Source organism: Akebia trifoliata, chromosome 16, assembly GCF_017979445.1.
Source record: "Akebia trifoliata isolate Shusen 1 chromosome 16, ASM1797944v1, whole genome shotgun sequence".
In the NCBI taxonomy this organism is placed as follows: Eukaryota; Viridiplantae; Streptophyta; class Magnoliopsida; order Ranunculales; family Lardizabalaceae; genus Akebia; species Akebia trifoliata.
Window position 1 is genome coordinate 18,066,395 of NC_141390.1, and position 26,965 is coordinate 18,093,359.

The 26,965-nt window shown below is 36.2% G+C and overlaps 1 protein-coding gene across 1 annotated transcript; it reads left to right on the forward strand.

Moving 5' to 3' along the window:
- Positions 1 to 26,496, forward strand: LOC147382694 (cyclin-C1-1-like). Its single transcript, XM_086427524.1, has 9 exons — positions 1 to 157; positions 258 to 364; positions 2,354 to 2,393; positions 11,070 to 11,114; positions 13,334 to 13,452; positions 13,560 to 13,674; positions 16,519 to 16,563; positions 25,746 to 25,893; positions 26,183 to 26,496. Exons 1-9 carry the CDS (start codon positions 126 to 128, stop codon positions 26,285 to 26,287), a joined length of 756 nt encoding a protein of 251 aa, XP_086283650.1. The 5' UTR covers positions 1 to 125; the 3' UTR covers positions 26,288 to 26,496.
- Positions 26,497 to 26,965: the final 469 nt, after the last annotated feature.

Genomic DNA, 26,965 nt, shown 5'->3' on the forward strand with positions numbered 1-26,965 from the left:
AGTCAAAGCCCATTTTAAATTTCTCTCTCCTTTCTCCTCTTCTCTTCTCTTCTCTCTGAGTGTTTTCTCCTTCTCAGGCCTTCTCTTCTTTTGATTTTTTTATTTAAAAAAAAAAAGAAAAAAAAATGGCCGCCAATTTCTGGAGTTCCTCTCACTTGTAACGTCACATCTCTTCAACATTTTTAATTTTTAATTTTTAATTATTATTATTTTTTTAAATTTATTGAATTTTTACATGTTCTGGTGTGGCGATGCAGCAAACAGCTTATGGACCAAGAAGACGTGGACGTTTTACACTCTCCGGACAAGGAGAAGGGCCTAACACTTGAAGAATTCAAGCTCATCAAGATGCAGATGTCCTTCTGTAAGTTTTCCAAAGTTTCTTCCTTTTCGTTCCAGGTTTGATCTGATATTCTGATATCTGCAGTACTAAGTGTTTTTATTTTTTATAATCTGGGGTTCATTCAAATTTTGCATAAAATTCATCTTGATTTTTAAAATTAATATTTCATTTGAAATTTTCTCATCTGGGTTTTGGCTATTAATCATATTAAATGCATCTTTGTTTGTTAATGACTACGTTTTTAAGTTAAAATTCCAATTTTTGATTTGGGTTTCAGTTCTTATTCTGTAAAATTATCTTGGTTCTGTGAAATTTTAGGGTTTTATTTCATGCTTTTTACTGATAAAATTTATCTTTGTTTGTGAATTATAAGGTTTTTTAAGTTAAAATTTCAATTTTTATTTAGGATTCAGTTTCTATCTTGTAAAATTTTCTTGGCTTTGTGAAATTTTTGGATGTGAAGTTCTCCCTTCTGGTTTCGGCTAGTTACTCATAAAAAATGATCCTGGGTTGTGACTTTGTTAAGATTTTATGTCAACTTTTCTTAGCTAAGTTAAAGAACTACCTACATTAGTAATTTTGCTTCTTCTTCGTAGAATTTCTATGAGATCATTAATTTTTCTTATCTGGGTTCAGCTTTTTTGTTTTTGTTTTTTTTTTTTTTGTTGTTTTTGTAGAACATTTTGGTTTCATAAATTTTTTTTCTGAATCTTCATTTCCAGTCTTGCCAACTGGGATTTGGCAATTGACCCACGGAACTATGTTGGATTCAAAACTTATAGGATTTTATTCTATTTTCTTTTTGACTCATTATCCATAATATTATCTGAGTTTATAACTCTTGAAGATACTTTCTTTCAATTCTGATGAATGTGTTATTTAATTGGCAATGTCACGATGTTCCTGTTTTGAAAAAGGATGGCTGCTGCATGATTTATTCTATTAATGTTCCTTAAGCAATTGATGCGATTATGGGTTTGAGACAATGTCGTTCTTTCTTTGAGTTCATTGCATGAGATCATGATATCTCAGAAAAAAAGTATTGCAATAAGAGAAAATGAAAAGTTGAAAAAAAAGAACGGAGGATTCTTATCTTGTGAAGTCCCAAAAATTAGTAGTTTTCTTTGAATTTAATGGTGTGGAAGGATCCAACTGAGGTGGATGCTTGTCAATCAAAGGAAGGATTTTAATTTTTTTACATTCTTCCTTCAACAGTCCCCTGGTAATAGTGAGGGATTCCTCTATCCAAGGGTCTGTGGAGACTTGCATATGTTTCGGAGCATATTGTGCATCTTGGCATTGGCCTTCAGGATGGGTTGACAAGTGGTATACGCATGTGCAGATACAAGTAAGGTCAACAACATTGATACTCCCTTTTTTAAGGTTTTGGTCATAACTCATACCAACATGCATTGACGCAACCATGCATGTTAAGTATGGTCAGGCATGGGATTTTAAGGTTTGATTATTCATTTCAATTAGCTCATGCTAGGGCATGATGTTGCTCTAGATAGAAATTGAATGGAAGAACAAGATTTGTTTAGTCGATCCCAAAGCAGTTGACTGGACATCTAGGGGTAAAACATTGTTTCGGTGCAGGCCGCAAGAGCAGTACCAAATCAAGTCGAACTCTGAATACTAGATGTGACCCCAAAATTACAGGGGTCAAGGTCGGCCAGTGAGATGATGGGGGATTTGAGAAGAGGCTTCAATGATGAAGATGCAAAAGGTCTCAAGCCTTTTATGTTCCATCGGAGACCAATACTAAATTTGATTGTTTTAGTGAATCTTGAATTTGATCTTTTTCTTTGTTGGATTTATTGCTGGGTTGGTCACATGGTAATTCTCTGTAACATCTTAATTACTCTTATAATAGACCATTTTCCTACAAATGATGTTCTCAACTCCTCTTATTTACTCACATATCTTGTTTAATTTGCTATTATATAATGCTCGAATCTTCTTTAGCAAAGTTTTTTGGCATTACTAATTCACAAATATGTTTTCCAGATATTGGGAAGCTGGCTCAATCAGTTAAAGTGAGGCAAAGGTTTGACCTTCTTTTGTCACTAAGTTGACTATTATTCCCAAATATTTTATAATAAATTTTAGAATGAATAGATTGCCATATGTTATGTTATTTTCGTGTGTCGTTGTCCAGTAAGATCGCTGCTTTTTTATCAGTAACACAGTTGTCATTGCTTATCAAGGCACATCAAAGAAATTGGCAATCTTTTGGTTGCAAGTGAATTGCATTGATTTTAAGAATCCAACCTATGGACATTGAAAGGCTTAAGCACTCATGAATTGGTGTTTTTGTGACTTACTCATATCGAGAATGGGGTTTATAGCATGGATGGATGATATCTCATTCATTCATTTATATAAAGCTGGAGGGTATTATTGAAAAAGGGGAGAAAAGTAAAAATAATGTGCAAAGTTGAAAGGGCATTCTTGGAAAGGTGATGAAAAGAGGAAAGTAATAAAGTTAAGGGGTATTCTTGGAAGGTGGGAGAAGAGAAAAAGCAATAAAGTTATCCTCAAGAAAATTTCTATATGGGGAATAAAGATTGAGACAAAGGGGAGGGAAATATCATTTTGTTTTATTATATAGAAATAATAAGTATATAATTACAATCAACTAACAATAGAGTCTTGATTCATTGCGATTTTTCTTACCTCATTTGGTCTCATTTCCTCCAACTTTTCAAAGTGTATTGGGTCATCCCAAAGTCGCCATTGTCTATGTTTCAAGGTTGAGCTACTACCTTGTTTTTGGGGCGGAAGAGAATCCTTTGGAAGTTACTTCCTTTTGCAATGACCTAGGGGTTTTGGTTGGAAAGAAATAAGAGGATATTCAAAGGGGCCACTGATTCTACTAGAGATACCGTGTTGAATGTTTTAGGATAGCTATTTTTTTTTTTTGTGTAAAATTTATCCCGAGTTCAAAGGGGTCTTCTTTGAAGAGTTCATGTATCGTTGGGATTCCTTGTGTGATTCTTGATATCTTTGTTTTGATTGGTCACCTCGTTTGATCATTATATTTTCTTCTCTTTTAACAAAATTTTGTACTTTGTCAAAAAAAAAAAAGAAAGAAAAAGCAATAGAGTCTTGACATGAGTTTTGATATAGTAATTGTAGATTTAAGTACAAGCTTTTCAATGTATTTGACACATTCTCAATTGGATATATGAGTCAAAAGCCATGCCTCTTGGGTTGTATCTGTTTTTGGGCTCTACAAGATTTAAAGGACCTGGACTTCTTTTTCCGACATATGCTTGATGTCGCATAATATGACACTCTTGATTTTTCGTTCTTCAGCCATTTGATTTAAGAGGCCTAATACTTTGGTGATCCAGAGTGGTCTTTTTTTCTTTTGGGGGGGGGGGGGGGGGGGTACTTGGATAAAATTCGTACAATTAATCATCGTCTCAACAACAAAGGTATCATGTTAGCTGCGTAGTCAAAATCATTAGGTGATGCCTAGGTGATAGAGGGGTCCCTTAGGTTTTCTTTGTGATCATCTATTCCTTATTTCATAAAAAGCAACAATAATATTGCAAAAATATCTATCTATATATACATTATTGAATTGATTTGGAAGGTGTAGAACCCAAAAATGTATTAACATGACAACATCAACACGTTAACACCTAGTTGGACGATCGTGTCAAATTGGGTTTGATAAAATTTTGAAGAATAATAGAATTATAACTATGCTTCCAAACTAAATGAAGTGACGAAAATTAAGAAGGTGGTTAAACCAAGATCTATGTCAAGGGCCATCACATACGCATTTGTCTACTAATTTAAATTGATTATAAAGAAGAGAAGGATGAAATAAGTTTATGCACGCTTTTCAACGTTCTAATGTGTAAAGCATGTTAATTTTATATATCTAGCCTAAGTGGATGTTTAAACATCTTGTACCTTAGTTCCTAGGTCTGCTGGCCATTTTTTCTCTAGCCCTCTTATAAGCACTTGGAATCTCAGCTAGGCAAAGCGTCGCTTATGGTTGCATAGCTAAAGCTTTAAATACATTGCATGGTGGATTACTATTTGATTTGTAGGTCAAAGAGTGAGCCTATTACCTATCTATTTATCCATGACTTGGCAAGAGAGGTATAGGGCACTTTATTCCCCCAGGATAGTACCTTGTAAGGATCACTTTAGGACTTGTTCATGAGTCCGTATGCCTGTTTTTTTTTTGTTCTTTTTATTTTTTTTTAGTAGAGGTCGAGCGCCTTGGAGGCTTTTTAGTTTTTGCAATTTGTTGATGCCTTTGAAAAAAAAGGAATCATTTATTTATTTATTTAAATATGTTAAAGGGGATTAACCCTCTTTCATCATTCCCAAGCCTCTCTTATGTAAGTGATTCTTTACGTAGAGACTTTAGAGGTTTTTTCTTCAAATATTTGGCCTGTCTTCTTTCTTAGACATCATCGGCATTTTGTGATGATGATAATATAAATTGAACTTGTAGTTAATCCTCTAGACAGTGCCTCTAGATCATTGACTTTTGTTGTCATACTTATTATTATTATTTTTTGATAGATAAATGGAAAAAAAAAAAACAAGCGGTAGATCGAGATGACCTACAAAAGGAAGAAAAACAAAACAACAAGAAAAACAGAGGCACAGCTCCAAAGAAGCTATGACTTCGAGAGATTATAAACACAATCCCAACGGACTACGAAGTCCTCAAAGAAAACCCCTCTAAACTCCTTGAAGATCTTACATACAAAAACTAGGAACCCAAGGATCGATAAGAATAACTCTTAATTGGATTGAACCTTCTGTTCAAATGTTCTAGCATTCCTTTCCAACCAAAAACCCCAAGTTATCACACAAATGGAATTAAACTCTGTTATTGGTATGTATAGGACGTGTGAGGGCAAACTGGTCTTTTCCAGTTCCTCACGTCCCACTTAACTGTAGCCCTAATTCTCTTGTATAAATATAAGAGAGAAGGCTCATAGAAATAATTCTATTGAGCCTTTTTCTAAACTTTTCCTTTAAATCTCTCTTTTTCTCTTTTAAATACTAACATGGTATCAGAGCAAAGTTTAGATCTTAAAGTTCGAAAATCTATCCTCTTTCCGATTTCTCTTTTTTCTTTTTCTTCTTCTTCGATTTACTTGGTATTAAAATCTTAGGCTCCTGATTACAACCTAGGGTTTTAATCTTCTAGTTGGTGAATACTCACAGTGAGTACGTTTGAAGTTGGTGTTTTGTAGTTTGGTGGTGCAAGTTGTGGTTTGGTGGTATGTTTTTCCCTAGGAGATTCAGATCTACTTTTTGAATATTTGCGATTTATCAAAAATGGGACTTTAGTCATCAGTGATTTGATCTATAAGTACATAGGCCATATTCGCTTAGATCTGGTTTGTGAATCAGATCGGTTTTTTCTCCAAAACCTAGCTGCGCCGCGGTAGGCCCTTGGTGCGTCACGGTGAATCCTCGAGATTTGCACATATCTGATTGATATTTCGGATTTGATTTATTTGGTGGATCTATTTACTGTGGAGTGATTTTGGATGGAGATGAAGTTCAACATTCTATCTCCTCTTGAGTTCTTTAATCTTCAAATGACCTCGATCAAATTAAATGGAGATAATTTTATCCCTTAGTCGAAATCTATTAAGGTGTTCCTTGCTGTCAAGGGAAATTTGAAGTATTTGAAAGATGATCCTCCTAAGACTGAAGATCCTCACTATTCTGAGTGGGTTTAGGAAAATACTCAGATTATAACGTGGTTGTGGAATTGTATAGATTCCACCATTGATGTAAACTTGATGTTCCTATCTTCTGCCAAGGAGATTTGAATTCAGGTTGGCAAGATGTATTCTGGAGTAAATAATATTTTTCAGATTTATCAGTTGGTTGGAGAGTTCTTTTCCATTCGGCAAGGTGATCAAAGTTTACCAACATATTACTCTCGCCTTCAAAAGATACTGAACAAGCTCAAGGTATATCGACCCCTTACTACTGATTTGACTGTACTACGTCAACAGCGGGAAGAGATGGATGTTCTTCGTTTTCTTTCTGGTTTGAAATCTGAGTATAATTCTGTTAAATCTCATATTTTGACCCGTAAAGAGTTGCTTTCACTTATTGAAGTTTTTTTTCGCCTTCAGAGAGCTTCTGTTGGTAGTTTTGGTGTACATCATTGGTGTCTGAATCTGATCGATCAATATTGACTGTTTCTAGAAATACAGATTGTGGTTGTGATCGTGGTGGTAGTCGTGGGTATTGTGGTAACCGCAGTGGAGGCCGTGGAGGGAGTCGTGGTCGTGGTGCACCCATTATGGACTTGATGGTTACTTTGTGGATTTCTGTTGGGATTTACATGGTCCGCCCACAAGTTGGGCTAATCAGGCTATTTCTAGTGACATTAATAGTGGTGGTTTGTTGATCCTCCTCATCAAGTGGCTTCCCATGTAGATATGGTTATTATCTTTCATGATGAGTATTCCAAGTTACTTTATCCTCCTCAGGCTGGTGTCTCGTCCTCCAACACTACGACTCTAGCTCACTCAGATATATTCTTCATCTTGATCTCATTGGGTCATTGATTCAGGGGCGTCAAATCATATGACTGGGTCATCAAGTGTGTTTTCATCCATTCAACATTCTTCATCTTCATTTCAGTTTGTCATTCTTGCTGATGGTAGTACTTTTAGGATTTTTGGTATTGGAACTGTTGTTCCCTGTTCTACTCTTTCTTTATTTTCTGTAGTATAGGTCCCTAAATTTTCTTTTAGGTTAATGTCCATTAGTAAGTTAACTCAATCTCTTTATTGTTCTGTGACGTTTTACCCTTCGTATTGTGTTTTTAAGGATTTAAAGACGAAGAAGATGATTGGTGGGGGATATGAATCTGGAGGTTTCTATTATTTGGATGGTGGTGAAGGCTCACCTGCTCTTCATGCCACAATCACTCCGTAACAATGGCATTGTCGACTTGGTCATCCTTCACTTCGCTCTTTAAAAGAGATGGTTCCCACTTTGAGTCATATTCCTGTTTTAGATTGTGAGCTATGTTTGTTAGCTAAACATCACCGTGTTTCTTATCCACCTAGGTCTGTTAGAAAAGTATCGAGTTAGTTTAATCTAGTTCATTCTGATATATGGGGTCCTTATAGGACTGTTTCCTGTTGTGGGTTTCGATATTTTGTTATTTTTGTAGATGATTTTTCAAGAATGACATGACTTTATTTAATAAAAGATCGTTCTGAGTTATTTTCTATTGTTAAATTGTTATATACTGAAATTCAAACTCAATTTGGTGTGCAAATCAAGTTATTTCATAGTGATAATGCTAAAGAATATGATTATGGACCTTTGAATGACTATCTTTCATCTTTTGGTATTACTCATCAAACTTTGTGTACACGCACCCTTCAACAAAATGGTGTTGTTAAATGTAAAAATCAACACCTTTTTGAAGTTGCACGTTCTTTCATGTTTCAGATGTAAGTTCCCAAACCTTATTGGGGGATGCAATTCTTACAGCATGTTATTTGATTAATCGTATGCCTATGCCTATGCCTATTCTTGATGGTCAGTCTTCTTATTCTGTTCTGTTTCCTTTGAGTCTTTTATTTTCCTTATCTCTACGGACCTTTGGTTGTGTCTCGTTCATTCATCAGTCGTCTCCTAGTTTTGACAAGTTTATCCCACGTTCGGTGTAATGTGTATTTCTGGGTTACTCTTGTACCCAAAAAGGTTATCGTTGCTATGATCCTTCAACCTGTCGTGTTTATGTCAGTGCAGATGTTACATTTTTTTATTCTATATCATATTTTACAAATCTAGTACAGTATGATGATCTTTTGTTTGTCCTTCCTTGTCCAGTGGTTGATTTATCTCCCACTATTCCATTTTCACTCACTTATGTTCGCAAGAAGCAATTGGCACCTTCAGATCCCCATCCTTTTCCAGATGCAGACACCTAACCATCGTTTTCACAGTTTGCAGATTAGGTATCTATCACTTCTTCTGATATTGATATTCTTATTGCACAAAGAAAAAGCATTCGTAGTTGTACTAAGCACCCCATTTCTAAGTTTGTTTCTTTATCTCATTTGTCTGCTTCGTATCGTGGTTTCGTTTCTGCTCTTTCTTCTGTGTCTATTCCTCGTAGTGTAAAGGATGCTTTGTTTCATTGAGGTTGGAGATAAGCTATGGAGGTTGAGATGAATGTTCTTCATCACAATGGTACTTGGGAGTTAGTGTCTTTACCTGTTGGTATGCGCACTATTGGTTATCGTTGGGTGTATGTGGTGAAGTATTTGCCTGATGGGTCTGTTGAGTGGTTGAAGGCCCACCTCATGATCAAAAGCTATACTCAGACTTATGGTATAGACTACTCAAAAAAATTTTCTCTTGTGGTAAAAATGACCTCTATTCGTATTGTCATCTCCCTTTTTAGTGGCCCTTATGTCAGCTGGATGTTAAGAATGCCTTTTTGAAAGGTGATTTGGAGGAGGACATGTATATGGAGCAACCTCCTGGTTTTGTTTCTTAGGGGGAGTCTAACATGGTGTGTAAGTTGAAAAAGACCATTTATGGCCTAAAACAGTTTCCAAGAGCTTGGTTTGGGAGATTCAGTGAGGTAGTAGTTCAATTTGGGTTGAAACAATGTCAAATAGATTATTCTACGTTTGTTCGCTTCAATTCTTCAAGGACTATTATGCTGGTAGTTTACGTTGATGATATAGTCATCACAAGTGATGACACTAATGGAATAGAGGAGCTGAAAGCCTTCCTTCAAACACAGTTTCAAACAAAAGATCTTGGCAAGTTGCGTTATTTTTTAGGGATAGAACTTGCGAGATCCAAGAAAAGTATTAACCTAACTCAAAGAAAATATGTTCTTGATCTGCTTGATGAGATAGGTATGTTGGGAAGTAAACTTATGGACAACCCAATGGACCCTAATTTAAACTTGATAGTAAACAGTGGAGAGTTGTTTGATGATCCAAGAAAATACAGAAGACTAGTTGGTAAACTCAATTATTTGATTATCACCCTTTCAAATATTTTTTTTGCAGTAAGTGTAGTGAGTCAGTTTATGGAAACACCAAGGTTCCACATTGGGAAGCTGTTGTTCGGATCCTTCGATTTCTTAAACGATCTCCAGAATGTGGTTTATGGTATAAGTCCAAATATCATTTGAACTTAGAGGGGTAAAATGATGCTGACTAGGCAGGTTCTCCATCTGATAGGAGGTCTACATCTGGGTATTGCACTTTCTTGGGAGGAAACTTGGTTTCCTGGAAAAGTAAGAAGCAAAATGTGGTTGCAAGGTCTAGTGCAGAGACAGAATATAGAAAAATAGCTCTTATGACATATGAACTGACATAGGTTAAGAATTTTCTCGGAAAATTAGGTGTTAAGATAGCTACTCCTACGTGATTATATTGTGATGATCAAGTTGCAATTCATATTGCTTCCAATCTAGTGTTTCATGAGCGAACAAAGCACATAGAGACAGATTCTCACTTTATCAGAGACAAGGTTTTATGTGGGGAAATTAGTACACTGTTCGTGAAGTCTGAAGATCAATTGGTGGATATGTTCACTAAGGCACTTAATTGTAGTCGTCTCAATCTTTTTTGCTCAAAACTGGATTTACTTAATATTTATGCTCCAGCTTGAGGGGGAGTGTTATCTTTTCTTTAGTTTCTATTATTTCTTTTCTTTATTAGTTTATTTTCTATAGTTTTTTTGGTTTGTTCTAAGTTGGACTTTCCAACTTGAGGGGGAGTGTTATTGGTATGTATAGGATGTGTGGGGGCAAACTGGTCTTTTCCAGTTCCACACGTCGCACTTAACTGTAGCCCTAATTCTCTTATATAAATATAAGATAGGAGGCTCATAGAAATAATTTTATTGAGCCTCTTTCTAAACTTCTCCTCTAAATCTCTCTCTTTCCCTTCTAAATACTAACAAACTCCAAAGCAACCTTTTGGACTGACGAAAACTCATCCCCAATTGGGACTATTCCCCAAAGACATTTCTCACAGAACTCCACAAACAACACTCTACTCCAAACAAGGAGAAGAAGTGATTCCACACCTCCATTGCCATGAGACAATGCACAAGAAGATGATTAGCCACCTCCGCATTACGCAAACACAAACAACAATAACTTGGACCACAAAATCCCCTTCTTCTCAATTGATCTAGTGAGCAAACCTTTGTTGTTTTTAACCTAGAACCTAGAATCATCTCCAATCGGGTCTCCAAGAACATACCTTCTCATACTTCTCTTTACTTCTCAGTCAAATCTATACTTTTCAAAAATGAAAATAAAATAACACTTATAATAATGGAAGGTTGGATGATCTCAACCGCAATTAAGACTAGGTGTCCTAGAAGGAAATGATACCGAAGTTTGAGGAAAGCTGGTTGATGTCATTTTTCATTAGTAAAATTTTGATAAATAATCAGGCTTGCATATCTGCAACATTGAATTTAACCATTCTGCTCTACGAGTGAAATTTTATGCATGTTCTTAATAAAATTTCTATTTATCAAAAAAACAAAAAGGTATGCATACATTCACAAAAAATAATTTTTAGTATACTTCTGGGCTTCATAAAAAAGAATAGTATGCACCTTTGTTTTATTACCTATATCAATTTCTAATAATCGCATGATAGCAATAAAAATTGTTTTTATGAATGTCTGACGCCTAATGCATTGATCAATTATTCAGGGTTGTAGCTACTGCAGTCACTTATATGAGACGTGTTTACATCAGGTATGCAACAAATATGCACAGCTGAATCACCTTCCATTCTTTGCACATACTTCTGGCTTTTGATTATTCTATAAATTTCTCTTTAGTTAATAGCACATATTTCGATTGCATCCACTTATCCTTCCTTTTTCTAGATTTTTAAGAAAATATGTATGATTCAATAATGAGATTCAAATGTCTGTTGTCCATGTGTAGGCGAGTGGTGGTTTTGAGAACACATTTCGAAGAGAACTTTGTAACCAAAGATTTTAATGACTGTATGGAGACATTTTAATATCTTATATTCCTAAGACGTTCTAAACAACCTTAGCTCAGTACTCCATTCAATACAGTTGTTCTTGGTCAATCTGCTCAAGCCTTACTGACTCAATGAACCAACCATGATCTTGCTTAGGTGAAGTTAAGACTTGAGTCTCAAATTTAGTTATTGCTCAACATCTTATAATGTGAATTGTAAATCGAATAGCAATCAGTACCTTGTTGGCAGGGAGAGCCGCATCCAATCTTTTGAAACATATGTGGTAGAGAAGATCCAACTTGTGGATACCAAATTGTAATGTGTCATTGGTCAACAGCTTCTTATGTACACTATCTTGGCCAATATTCTATGCTGAATATTTAGTGTTGGCTGGATGTTATTGGGCCTCATCTAAAAGGCAGTTACAGCAATTTGAAAGCTCCTTATCAAGAAGAGTAGTCAGCTTTTTGAACATGCAATTACTTAGAACCCAGTTTTCCGAATTAAGTTGGATAAACTGAAAACAAAAGCATAGATATATGGCATCAGTTAATATCGATGTTGGGGAGATGGATTCATTATAAGGATTCAACCCTATTTTTATGTAAGTTGTCAACCTGATGCAACGTCCTTTTCCTTATGAATGTGTTGATCATGTTTGAAGTATTTATTTTTTTCCTTTTTTTCCCCTTTGTGAGTGTTTCATTCCATGGATCAATCAGAAACCTATCTGGTGATGGATTCCAACAGTTTTCCCTCTAGCAGTACCACCATCAAGCTCTCCCCTTCTAACAGAAACGATAGAATTTGTCAGGTTGTTTCACGAGGGTCATATCCATACCATTTTTCACTTCTCAACAAATATAATCTATTTCGCTATTTTAAGTCATTATTCTATTCTGGGTAATGAAGAACTTGTCATCTGTAATTCTTGGGTTTGGGATTTCCTCTATTACTTAAAGCATCTTTGTTTTTTTATAAGTATCTTTTATAACTTAAAGCATCTTTATTAACTAATTTATGTATCAAATTCCACTCGGGAGGGACTTATTTGACTAATCAGTGGTTCCTGGGCCTACGTAACACAAATGTCCTTGAAATAGGGGATTGGTTGACCAAAAAGCTCAGACAAGAGTAGGACATTTTATAAAAATCTTGCAGGGGAAGGGATTCTTTCGATGGGATTTTTACTCAAGTCTTCTTCTGGCATTACTAATAGTAGTCCAGCCTATTTCCTCCCAAGGGAAAACCCTTTCCAGATAGAATAGTTCATTAGTGTCTTGAAAGCCCGCCGTAAAATGCTGAACTACCGACCCTACTTGTTCAGATGGGTGTTCACCCAAAAGTGTTCCTAGACTGCATGCATACATCCGTAATAACTCAGTGCAACATGACAAATGTCATTGAGGATCAGCAAAGGAAAGAAAATCAGGTCTAAATCTTGATGTGTATTTGAGAGATTGCCCTCAAGCTGAGGAGTGTCCACATGAGTTTGATGAGATGTCACATCACACATGCGATTACTCTGTATGTTCAATGTCATATGAAAATGGGGTTTCTTACTGGTTCAATCCCATTGCCAAAGTTAGGATCTTCAGCTGTTGAGAAGTGGGATGCCGTTACTGTTATTATCCTCAGTTAGTTGTTTAATCCTATGGATACCGCTATCTCTAGGAAATTCATGTTCTATGATTATGCAGCCAAGATAGCTGCCACATTTACTCTTCTTGGGCATTTTACTTACATTTATCAATTTACATGTGCAATCGTGTAAGCAAGGAGATATGACTTTGGGGGGTGGGGGTGTATTTAGCTCTTCAAAGAGTACAATTTAAATCTTGAATGAATACATCTTTCATGGGCACAACTAAGTAGTGGAACATATTCAATTTTAGTATATTTTCAAGTCTGAAGGTGTCATCATCATTATGTCAGAGCCTTGTCCTAAATATTAATTAACCTGTTCAATTTCTTCTTTCAGAAAGAGTATGACAGAATATGATCCACGTCTCGTTGCTCCAACATGCTTGTACTTGGCATCAAAAGCAGAAGAAAGCACAGTGCAAGCTAGAATTCTTGTATTTTGGATTAAAAAACAACGTAATTTTTGTTGTTATAGCACTTTAGTTGAATTATTTATTTGGTTTTCCCTTCCTTTATGTGGCATGATCTTTTGTTGAGGACCAACCTACTTATTTGCATTGCAGATACAGATGAGAAGTACCGGTACGAGATCAAAGATATACTTGAAATGGAAATGAAGATTCTAGAAGCTCTGAACTACTATTTGGTTGTGTACCATCCTTACCGTCCATTGACCCAGTAAGTTTCTTTGCTGAATGGAGCATCATTTTCCTCTCTGATCAGTTATGATGGTAATTTTGTAAATATAAAAAATCCTAATACCATTTTTATAAAAGCAACTATTTCATTTATTGCAAGGGCTTTCTAGTAAAGGCATTTATTATACAGGCATCAAAGTATCCCTACTTCATGCACTAAAAGATAAAATAATTAAGGTTATTTTTGGAAACAATAAGTCGTGGAGGATGCTAACATCTCCCCATGAGGTCTTGGACATTAGCATACCCCAAAAATGTACATATATATAATAAAACACAATGATTCCCTTCCCAATGTTTATTCCCCCTATAAGTAGGGGTTGGGATTTAATCTGCCCACGAATCTCTTTCCACTTCATTACCTTATCTCATCTCCCCCTTTCCAAGAATATCCCTCCTATTTTATTCTTTTGCCTCTTCTCCCCCTTTTTCAATAATGCGCCTCCACTTTATTGCCTTTACCATTCTACCCCTTTTTCAATAACACCCCTACAACTTTATTGTCTTTCCTCTTTTACTCTCTTAACCCCAAAGAGGATGACCATGTCGTAGGCACAAGTAAACTCTAGCATATATAATAAAATAGGATGGTAGTCCCTCCCCTTCATCTCAATCTTTATCCCCCATAAATAGGGTTGAGATTTAATTTCACCATGAATCTCGAGGATAACTTTCAATTTTATTATTTTTTCTCTTCTCCTTTCCAATAATACCCTTCCAATTTTATTGTCTTTCATCTTCTCCACTCCCTCCCTTTCTGATAATGCCACCTCCAACTGGCATGGGAAAACTCACTAGTACAAGCAAACTCTAGTGTATATATAGGGGCAGGATCAAGAGCCAACTATTTGGCTAACGTGTTTTGTCTAGAAGGTTCGGAATGGGGCTAATTTTTGGTGAGAATCTCACCAAAAATCAGCCCCATTCTGAAACTTCTTACCCCCATCAAACAAATGGTTTACAAAAAAATGGGCAATCCTTGTAAATTGGGGTTAGCAGTTTCGGAATGGGCTGATTTTTGGTGAGGATGATCTCCTCACCATAGAGATCATCCTCTCTAAAAATTAGCCCATTCGGAAACTTCTAAACCATATAGGACAAAACACGTTGGCTCTTGATCCTGATCCATGTAAAGTCTTTGGGTGATGATACCAGAGACCTGAGTTCAAATCTCGCCAGCACCGAGTTATTGAACTTATTAAAAATTGGCTTACCGATCAATATATATACATGGAAGTTAACATCTAAAATCACTCATGTCCATGTACCCTAAAGGGGATGAATCCATGGCTTATTTGTGTGTGTGTGTGTATGCATATGTATATATGACTCATTAGAAAAACCTGATCTTGGCCATCAAACACGAAATCCAGTAGTCAAGATTTATCCTAGGGATACATGATCTATTTCTGATATACATATTTTATCTCGGCCGTTGGATTCCATGTTTAAATGGTTGGGATCATGTGTTCTTCTCATAAATTGCCCCATCCTGACTCATACAATCTTAGTTATATTATCATTTTTATTTCGTAAAAGAGAGAATTTTTTGTTTTATTAATAGAGAATAGATGGTGCGAAAGTATTTTTAAAAAGGGGGTTTGGATGATGAAAGTTAAAATTTGAATAGGATTAGAAGTCTCATGAAAAGTGAATGAATGATAGAGATATTGAGTTAATATATATGATTTGAAGACTCTTCGCGTCCTAAATAGTTTTGAACATGGCATTCTCGTTCCACTCTTGCACCTGTACCCACTCTATGCTAGGGTCACTAAGTTATGATATAATTTTATATCGCAATTAAGGGCCTGATTGGAGTCCACTAGATTTTGAGGTCTTGGTTGCGAGAAACGATGTGTTGTTCTGATCAATATTTGAGTATTGTATTATTATAATGTAAATCATATGGGAAGAGAAACCTTCATGGTATGTGTTTCTACATAAAATTTTCTACTAAAGGGCTTCCCAATATTTCTCTTCTTTAATTTGATGCGAAAAACAAATCTTGTGTCATCAAGCCAAAATTGTTCGGTACCCTTACGACAATTTGTGGCTAGGATTGCTGTAAATTGTTGAAAAAAAGTTCCTGCATTGACCCCTTAGAGAAAATTTTCAGAAAATAATCTTTGCATGTAGGACTTTATCTTCAATGTATTTCATTGAAAAGTTCATTTACTGTTTGGTTGCAACCTAGAAATTGTCAACTTGACTTAAAAAAAAATTGCCGCTTGGGTTGGCTGAAGAATTTGTATCCATCAAATTTTCTGTAACTTCTTCTGGAGCCTAAAACAGTATAAGGTCTTATCAAGCATGTGAATAAAATAAGAGATGTGTGACCCAGCACATGAAGAGTTTTTTTCCTAACATGCAACTTAGGATGGTCATAGAAATACCAGAGAAGCATTTAACAGGTGGATTCAACATCCGTATTTTGCAATAATTCCCTGAACTACCTAATTTTGCAAGTATTTTTGGTAGAAGTACGCTAAACTGCAAACAAATTATTATAAATTTGTATTTGCAATGTTAAAATTTTCAAGCTATTTGAATTTTGGTGAATTATAAGTGAAGTTTTGTCTCTGATTCTATTCATGTTAATATTGTCGTGGTTTTTTCTTGGTAAGTATACGATTTTATTGATAAAGATAAAGTGGTTGAGATGACCAAGTGAGAAAAGTACAAAACAATTAATATTATAGGTTCACGTCTTCTAGCAACCTCCACATGATTGTTGTGTTGGTAGTTCTATATTTTCTTCTTAACAAATATTTGGTTATAGGAACATTTTTCATTTCTTCTTGTTTTTTGTTGACACTGACAGGTTACTTCAGGATGCAGGCATGACGGATATGACTCAGTTATCTTGGTAAGTATTAATCACCAAGGTATTCCATTTTACCAAGGGTTAATGTGCCAAACACATAGGAGACATATTTTATATTCTTGCTTTGAGCTACGGTTTACGTTATGGGTGATTATGCCCATCCAATTGGGTTTGATAGTATAACTGTACGTATAAAGAAATGACCAGCCGCTACAACCAGACACCAAACGAAATAAACTACTCAGCAGGTCGAGATGACCATCCTTGAAGACATTTGTTAGGAAAGATGTTATCACCTTGGAAATCCTTGATCAGTGAGGAGGGTTCTCCCAGTTGATCGTTTCATGTTATTCATTAGATGACATTTTGAAGTTATGTACAAGAACTGGAATTCCCTGTCACTTTTAGTTCATAAGAAAACCAATTTCTGGAAAATCCCATAGGTATTTTAGGACATTATTTCCTCTACTAGGATCATAGATCTAGTATTCTCAAGTTTTCCTAATCCCTTGTCCTAATTTTTGACTTTCATATATATATGGATAGTGTTCGGCAGACAACGTTGGGAGACAACGTTACAAATTAATGGTAAAAAATCGATGGTCCATAATTCTAAACTACCTTTGATGGGTTTAGAAGTTTCAGATTGGGATGATTTTTGTGAGGATGAGGAGGCCATTTCGAAACTTCTAAACCATATAGGAAAAAGGCGTTGACTCCGTATATGTGTATATATATACATACATACATACTTAAAATAATAAAACACAACGGTGGATCCCACTCAGCTACAGTTTTGTGGGTATAAAGATTGAGATAAAGTAGCGGGGTCCACACAACCCAATTTATTGTCTTTCCTCCCCCCCTCAACTTTATCGTCTTTCTTCTCCTTCACCCTTTTTCCATAATATCCTTCTAACTTTACTATTTTTCCTCTTTTATCTTTTTAGCCCCAAAGAGGATGTTCGTGCCATAGTGTGAAGGCCATGTACTTTGACACCTAAAATTAGGTGTAGCTCGCCCCAGAGTCACCCGGGAGCACCCATGTAATTCTATGTAAGGCTCACATATGAAGTCATATCAGTCCCGTGTCAGGACATATATGTTAGCTTAGTGGCATTTTAGTAATAAAAGAGTATGACCGACTTCTACTTTTGATGTTTCATTTTGAAAACCTAAGAAAAACTTAGCGTACTCTTTGTAGGAAGGGAGTTTAGTGTCCCAATCCCTGGCCTACATCCATGTTGACTTTTAACCCTCGCGCCAAGTTACGTGGAGTCTCGCATGTCATAGATCACTAGTTGCTTGTAACACACCTATTTGCTTTTGTAACGTCTTACACTGTGTAATTTGAATACTTTATCAATAAAGTTGCCTCTGGGTTTTGCCTCGTGTTGCCCCCGTTCTCTTGTGTTGCTACTATGTTTTGTGGTGTGAGAAAGTTTTTACAGGCTTGCTTGTAGATTAGCACCCATTGCGCTGCGTGACCTCGCTTTGAAAGAACACAACCGTGACAGTTGGTATTAGAGCCAAGTTGGTTACAGGTTCCCAGCACTTCCCCTAGTTCCATTTAGTTCACGCGAACAATGGCAAAATGAGAGAAAAGTACTGCGGACCAGCCTGCTCCAACCATACTACCCCCCCCCCCCCCCCCCATACAAACAAGGAACATATTGAACTACTCGAAAATAAGATGGCCCAGCTATCGAGTTTCGTTGATGGTATTGCACAATTAGATGATCGTTAGAACACGTTGGATAATGAATCCGTGACAATTAGTGCTTGATTAGTTGAACTCGAAGAAGATACCTGTGGATCCTTAACAGATTTATAGGAATAGATCATAGAGCTTACTACCAAGGTAGGTCTCCTGGTCAAAGTTGTTGGTAACGAATGGCCTACCAGTAATGAAGCCCCTCTCTTGTGCTTGCGAGTCCTCGAGCCACGAGCCTTTAGTGGTGTTCACGATGTGAAAGAGCTCAAGAATTTCCTGTTTGATATGGAATAGTCCTTCCGTGCAGCTTGTCCAGATTCAAAAGAGGTAAAGGTCACCACAACTTCTATGTATCTCACAGGTTATGCCAAATTATGATAGCGAAGTAAATACATCGAGATGGAAAGTGGCTAATGTTCCATCGATACATGGGATGACCCTGCAAATAAGCATTTAAATCCGAAAACTAAAATACACTTAGCATTTACATATATATATATATATATATAGCCAAGGTGAATGTCGGGTTCAATAATCAAATTCCTAGCCAAAGTTTTGTCTTATATGGGCTAAAAGTTTCAGAATGGGCTGATTTTTGTGAGGATGATATCTATGGTGAGAAGACCATCCTCACAAAAAATCAGCCCATTCCGAAACTTCTTACCCCATCAAAAGTGGTTTATAAACTAGCGGTCCACGGTTCTTCAACTTATAAACTGAGGTTAGAAGTTTCAGAATTGACTGATTTTTTGTGAGGTTGATCTCCTCACCATAGAGATCACCCTCACAAAAAATCAGCCCATTCCGAAACTTGTTTAGCCCATATAGGACGAAACACTTTGATTAGGACTTTGGCAACCAAATGCTACCCATAAATATATGGGAAGCGTTCAAAAGCCCTAAAAAGAGTCAAATTTTTTTCCAATATATGGGCTAGAAGTTTTGGATTGGGCTGATTTTTCATAAGGATGATCTGTATGGTGAGAAGATCATTCTGACAAAAAATCAGCCCATTCTGAAACTTCTAACTCCCTCAAAAGTGGTTTATAAATTGTTAAGAAACCAATAATCAATCCTCAAGAGAAAAAGGAAAGGAAGGAAAGTGTTGAACTTGAATATAGGGCCCACTTATATTTAATTAAAGACGTGGGCCCACCCAATAAAAAAATAACTCTTAACAATCCCCCTTGAGTTGGAGCATATATATCATAGGTACCCAACTTGGAATAAAAAGAAGAAAAAAGTACACTAGATAGAGGTTTTGTAAGGAAATCAACCAATTGATCACTAGACTTCACATAGGGGTTGACAATTTGTTTACGCATGAGTAAATCAGAACAAGGTGACAACCAACTTTGATGTGCTTTTTGCACTCATGACATACAAGGTTGCTAGCAATAAATACGACCACCTGGTTGTCACAATACATCTACATAGGTAATGGAGCATCAACACCCATGTTATGCAGAAGATAATGAATCCACAATATCTTAGAAGTAGTGTAGGCTATTGCACGACACTCAACTTCAGAACTAGAGCGGGCTACCACGTTTTACTTCTTACTACACCAAGTGACAAGATTTCCACCAACAAATATTCAATAACCAGAGGGGGACCGGCAATTAGACCGACTCCTGGCCTAGTCAACATCAGAGTATCCAGAAATAGTCAAGGAAGAGGATGGATGGTACAAGAAACCCTTTCCAGGGGCACCCTTCAGATAGCATAGAATACAACAGATAACTTCCCAATGAGGTTGTCAAGGGGCATACATAAACTGATTGACCACTCCCACAACATAAGTAATGTCACGACGAATAATTGTAAGGTAAATAAGTTTGCCAACCAACCGTCTGTACCTCTCAATGTCTTAAAAAACTTTCCCATGTTAAGTGTCAAACTTGATAGAAGGATCTGTGAGAGTATAAACTGGACGTGATCGCAAAGTACTCATCTTAGATAATAAGTCTTAACACGTACCTACATTGATATAGAGTGAGACCTTGGAACGTGCAATGTCAATCCCAATGAAGTAACGAAGAAAGCCTAAGTTCTTAGTGTGAAATTGAGTATCCAAATGAGCCTTCAACTGAGCAATACCCACAAAGTCACTATTAGTAAATGATTTCATCCACATAGACAATAAGAATAATAGTACCTGAGGTGGAATGACAAGTAAATATAGAATGATTAGAGGTAGAACGTTGAAACCCATAATGAAGCACTACAATACTAAATTTATTAAATCATGTACGTGGGGAATGTTTTAGCCCATACAACGTTTTCTTCAATCTACACATCATATGTTTTTTCCTTTCAAGAACATAACCCGAAGGTTGATCCATATGCACTTCCTCCTGTAAATCATCATGAAGAAATGCAATTTTGATGTCTAGTTGGTATAGTGGTCAGTTAGAATCTACTGCGACAGATAGAAGAATTCTAACGAATTTGAGTCAAATAACAGGTGATAAGTCTCACAATAATCTACACCGTAAGTCTGAGTGCACCCTTTAGCCAGCAATCGATCCTTAAGTCGATCAATAGATCCATCAGGTTGATACTTCACTGTGTACACCCAACGACAACCAACAATGATTTTCTCAGAACGAAGAGGGGTGAGTTCCCATGTCTAAGTCTCATAAAGTGCATGCATCTCATCATCCATAGCAAGTTTCCATCCAGAAGAAACTAAAGCCTAACGATAAGTAGTAAAGGGATAGAAATAGTGGACAACAAAAATGTAGGAGCGAAACACAAAATTTGATATATAGGATGCTTAGTACAAGAATGAATACCTTTCCACAAGGCAATAAGTAGTGTAGAAGATGAGGTGACGTAGCAAAAACATGTGAATCAATAAATTTGATAAGTTGTGCTCAATAGAACACTCAAAATTAATTTGAATCAATAGATTCAATTGATAAATAAGCAATGACTTGAAAGAAAATAAAACATAAAGCTAAAATATAATTAAAAAAGAAAAGATAATTGAATTAATTGATTGTTATTACTTTTTGGATTTTGAGCTCTTTATATAGATAATTCCATCATAACAACTTAGAATCGTACTAAAATATTAAAAATTAATATTCCTAACCTATCTATAACATAATACTTTCTAATCCTAGAACTCAAATTGGACACTTTTAAGTATTTCTAATTATAGCCTAAATATTAAAAACGAATTTAAAAAAAAAATTAGAAACTATGAAATAGAAATCTTACTAGAACTAAAAATACAAATCCTCTTACTAAAACTCTAGGATTGTAGATGTCTTACATCAGGCTCCCGTTCTTAAAAAAACTCGTCCTCGAGTTGTTCTTGAAGATCCTTTTTCTTTTTCTCGTTTTCCATACATCTCGCTTTCTAATCCACTTCCAGTGATATACATTATTTAGACTTTGTTTAAAGAATTTAATTGACCATAGCATATCATCTGGTAAATCCATCACATAAGTATTATTGCTTATCTTCTTCAAGATACAAAGGGATCTAATTTTCTTCAACTTGGTCTTGTTGTAAGTTTTGGTGGGGAAGTGAGCTTTGCTAAGATAAACCATGACCAAGTTTCATAGCTCTTGAATCTTCTATGCTTATTGGCATCTACTTTGTACTTTTCATTAGAAGCTTCAAGGTTTTTCTTCACTTATTCCTTCAATATGTCATACTCTTTTGAACACATCCTATACTTAGACAGATTTGGGAGACTTTCACCGGGTACCAAATCGATGTGGTGTTGTATATTCCTCATAGAAGGTAATGAATCTGACAATTCCGAAGAACACAAGAAAATTCATCAAAGAGGGATTGCACTTGATGGGGAACTTGAGTAGTTTGCACTAGCACAACGATCACTCGACTTACTTCCTTTAAGTCCTCATTGATGTTGGTAGAAGTAAAACATGTTCTCTCCTCCTCGGTTGGTTGGGCAGACTTGGGCTTTGCATGGGGAGGGTGTAAGATTACTTTAACACCATTATACATAAAATAATAGGTGTTGGCTTTGCCTCGGTAAGTGACATCATTATCATGAAGTCAAGGTCTTCCCAAAAGGATGTGGTATGCTCTTATTGGGACGATGTCACAAATAGCTTTATTTGTATATTGGCCAATGTTAAAAGATATGGAGCATTTGCAGGTTACACTCTTCTTGCATTCATCGTCCACCCAACCTATAGAATAAGGCCTAGGGTGTTGTGTACTGGGGAACTTGAGGCATCAACTATGTGGATTGCAATTATATTTTCCGAGCTTCCACTATCTATAATCAATTGACACAACTTGCCTTGTACTTTGCATATAGTTCAGAAAAGGCTATGTTGAGTTAAAAGATCACAATAAGTTGCGAATGACACAACTTCAATGTTCACCTTCTTCCTTATAAGCTTCAAAGACGTCGGCATCATCATTATCAACATAGGGCTCATCTTCCTCAATTGTCGTAATCAGCCTCGGCCACTAATGTTTGCTTACTACGGCACGCTTCGGAGGTGTGGCCTATTTTCTCACACTTATTTTACTTTGGGTGTGCATATGGATTAGGTTGGTCGGGTTTAGGAGTTTAACGGGTGTTGTTTTGGTTGTTGCGAGTGGGTAGGAAGTGTTGGAGTTACGTAGCTGAAATGGTTGGATAGACTGGTTGGAAGGTGGAGGTGGAGGTGGAGGTGGAGTGTGAGAGGTGGAAGCATGGTTGTTATTGTCAGAAGGGGGTTGGTTGCTGGATAGATAAGGGTGATGAGATGGAGGGACATATTGTAGATAGTTAAGTCTCCGATTATTGGCATAAAAAGGGCAAGAAGGACAAGAATCAAGCATAAAGGATTCTACCTTTAGGGCATTGTTTATGGTTGCATGCAAGCATGTGTATTGGTGTGTAGCCAATTTCTCTTGAATTCATCAATTCAACCCATTGATGAAACACTCGATGGTTTGATCTTCATTCTCTTGAAGTTTATTCCTTAAGAGGAGGCGAGAGAAGTCATCAACATAGTCTTGTACACTTTGAAACCCTTGCCTAGAATTTTGTAGGTTGATGAACAAGGTTTGGATGTAATCCAGTGGTAAGTACATTTGCTTAAACAATTGCTGCATGGCTGGTCATGATTGCACTTGTCGAAAGCCTTGACTTAGTCGATCTTGTTGGAAATGGTCCCACCAAGATGAGGCTGCCCCGATTAGCTTAAAAGTTAAAAGTTTGACCTTCTTATCCTATAAAATTCTATGTAATCGAAGAATCGTTCAACATTGGAGATCCAATCAAGAAAGTCTTCAATGTGTAAGAGCCCCTTAAAGGTAGGAATATTCTCCTTGAGCCTATAATAAAAAAAACCGCTCTTGTTGTCCATTGTTGAGAGGATGTGGTGGTGGGTTGTACATGAATACGTGTTCAGCCTCCTCAAAATCATGGATAATGACATAGTCTTGCATTGGCTTTGCAATATAGAGGTGGGTGAGTATGGGGAGGGTTATGGGGAAGTCTATCATGATCAAAATAGGGATGTTTAGTGGAGGGAAGGGTAGTATAGTCATTAAAGTTGTTTGATGAGTTTTGAAGGGTATTTGGAGGATTAGGATTATGAGAAACATTTTGTAAGAGCTTATATATGGTTGTTGGAGGATGGTGAATTTGATTTTGAGGGTATAGGAGTGGTGTGGTATGGTTAGAAGGTTGAAGGAGGGTGGTATGAGGTGTGAGGACTTGTATAGTTTGGGTAAAATCAAAATTCTGGGCAAGTTTTTAGTTTTGAGGGAATTTAGTCTCTTTAGAAAGGGGGGGGGGGTGAATTACGAAGGGGAATTAAGGGAGGGATGGTGGGAATTCTTGGGATTTTCATCTCCAATGGTTTTCTTACCTTTCTCCTTCTCAAGGGTGTTGAGAACCATGCATTGAACAAGGGATTCCAACTTAGCCATAATTCTAGCCTCAAGCTTCTCAAATTGGGTTTCTTGGGCTGTAAATTGATTTTCTAGATAAGATTTTGTGATAAAATCACTTAACCATCTTTTGTGGATCATAGTAAGAGCTCTGATACTACTTGGCATAACGGAAGCATGTGAATCAATAAATTCGATAGGTTGTGTTCAATGGAACACCCAAATCAATTTAAATCAATAGATTCAAGTGATAAAGAAGCAATAACTTGAAAGAAAATAAAACATAAAGTTAAAAAGTAATTAAAAGAGAAAAGATAATTGAATTGATTGTTTGATATTAATTTTCAAATTTTGAGCTCTTTATATAGATAACTCTATCATAACAACTTAGAATCTTACTTAAATACTAAAAATTAATATTCCTAACCTATCTATGACATAATACTAACTTTCTAATCTTATTAAAATTCAAATAAGTACTTCTAATTATAGTCTAAATATTAAAAATAAATTTAAAACAAATTAGAAACTAACAAGGAATTGTACTCTTAAAATAACTATGAAATAGAAATCCTATTAAATATAGAAATCCTACTAAAACTTTGACTAGGATTGTAAATGTCCCACATCATGAGGAAGATGTGGGAGGAGGTGGGAGGTCCTCAGGAGAGTCAGGTGATGGTGCAGGAAGGTCCTCAGGAAAGTTAGGTGATGGTTTCGTTACGGCTAGACCATATGATACAATTGGGTGATGTTGAGAGCGCCGATAACCCTGCAAATGTGGAGGAGAGGACATTGGAAGAGGAACTGTAGGCAAAACTAACTTCCCTTGACTAGAAAAGACGAGATTAAAATCAAACTGGTGGACCCGAAATAGAGAAGAAGGGAGTGGACTAGGAAAAAGTAACATCAACACTAGTATAATACTGACGTCCTTCAAGATTATAACAATGATAGTCCTTCTGAGTTCTAGAGTAACCCAAAAAGACACACTTAACAACATGTGGAGACTACTTATCAAGACCAGTCCCAAGAATGTGGACGAAAGAGACACACAAAGACATGCGGAACAATAGAGAAGGGCTTGGCATTAACACATAACAGGAAAAAGGAGTCCGACTACCTAAGAGAGGTGCAGGAACCTGATTAATAAGGTAACAACCTGTCAGTTTTTGAACATGTGTTGGCCAAATAGTTGGCCCTTGAACATGATCATGTATATATAGGGGAGCGTAAGGAGGCCCTAAAGAGAACCAAACATCATGCCAAACATTTTTCAAAATATAATTTAGAAGTTTCGGAATGGGCTGATTTTTTGTGAGGATAATCTTTGTGGTGAAGAGATCATCCTCACCAAAAAATCAGCCCATTCCGAAACTTCTAACCCATCTAGGATAAAACATGTTGACCCTTGAACATGACCCACACACAGACACACACCACATTTTGAATGTATCGGCATTATCAGCATCGAGAGACATCTTGTTGCCATGTCTGACACCAATCCTCTGAAGTCACACAGTGCATTATGATTGATTACAGTATCAATTTGCTTTTATTCTGTTGAGATACAATTTCCATTTGAACGAAAAACCATTGCTATCTAAAAAGATGATGTTTTGAACCATACAGGAGTCTTGTTAATGACACCTATAAGATGGATATCATTCTCATCTACCCTCCATACATGATTGCATTAGCCTGTGTATATATTGCAAGCGTTCACAAAGAGAAAGACACCACGGCATGGTTTGAAGAGCTTCGTGTGGATATGAACGTGGTAAGTCCTTCAGACTTGAATTTTCATTTTGCCCATTGTTAAAATAAATCTTCCATGAAAATCATAAATGTTGCAAAGGAGAAATTCAAAAGTTCTAGAGTTGAACATGTTATAAATGTTTGTAGATTGGATATATATTGCTCTCTGCACACCCAACATTCATGCAAGGTCCCGAGGCTCACTGTTCAAGAGATCCATCTAGAAGCTATAAACCTAAATGCAGACCCCTAGTCGTGGGTGTACCCTTGTGTCGATCTGTCAAATTTTGATTTATTTTTTGGAATTGCAGGTGAAGAACATCGCGATGGAGATACTAGATTTCTATGATAGCTACAAAACTACACCTGAAGATAGGATCAATGCTGCACTCAACAAGTTAGCTCTAAAGCCATAATAGCCATAGTAAAAGCTCGTGTTCACCCATTTCTTCCATTGATGGGGGTTCATAATTCACTGTATATGTTGTGAAGTTATATTAAGTTTGTTTGTATAATTGGAGAAAATAGAGTGGACACAGGAGAGAACATTTTTAACTTTTTTGGTGTAAGCTGGAGACCCTTTAGGGTCTGTTTGTTTCAATGGAAAAGTATTTTTTCCATGAAACTTTTTACATGCAAAAAATTATGTTGAAGTTTTTTTTTTTTTCTAAATGAAAATCTTTTTCTTTTTTAATAGAAAAAAAAAAAAAAAAACTTATTTTCCTTGTTTACTTGGGTTTTTGCATGATTCTTGGGGATTTGGGCAAGATATGATTCTCTAAGAGGTCAGTTGCCTCGCCCTTGCTAGTTGGGCTCATATTTTTAAAAGGAAGATTGTTGGCAAGGGACTATACAGGCTTGGAAAATTAGAGATACCCTTATGTTTTCAAACTGAAGAAATACCCCCTTTGACTTTGATCTTTCATTAGAGGTTAATATAAAATAACCTGAATACACCGTCTTCGTAAAATTAGCTTCAACCTATGCTAAAAGCTGTCGTAAAAATTTTGCCTTCCTTTGATTTGAATTTTTTTTTTTTTTTTTTCTATCTTGTTCGATCATTGAACTTAAGAGATTCTATAGATTTAAAAAAG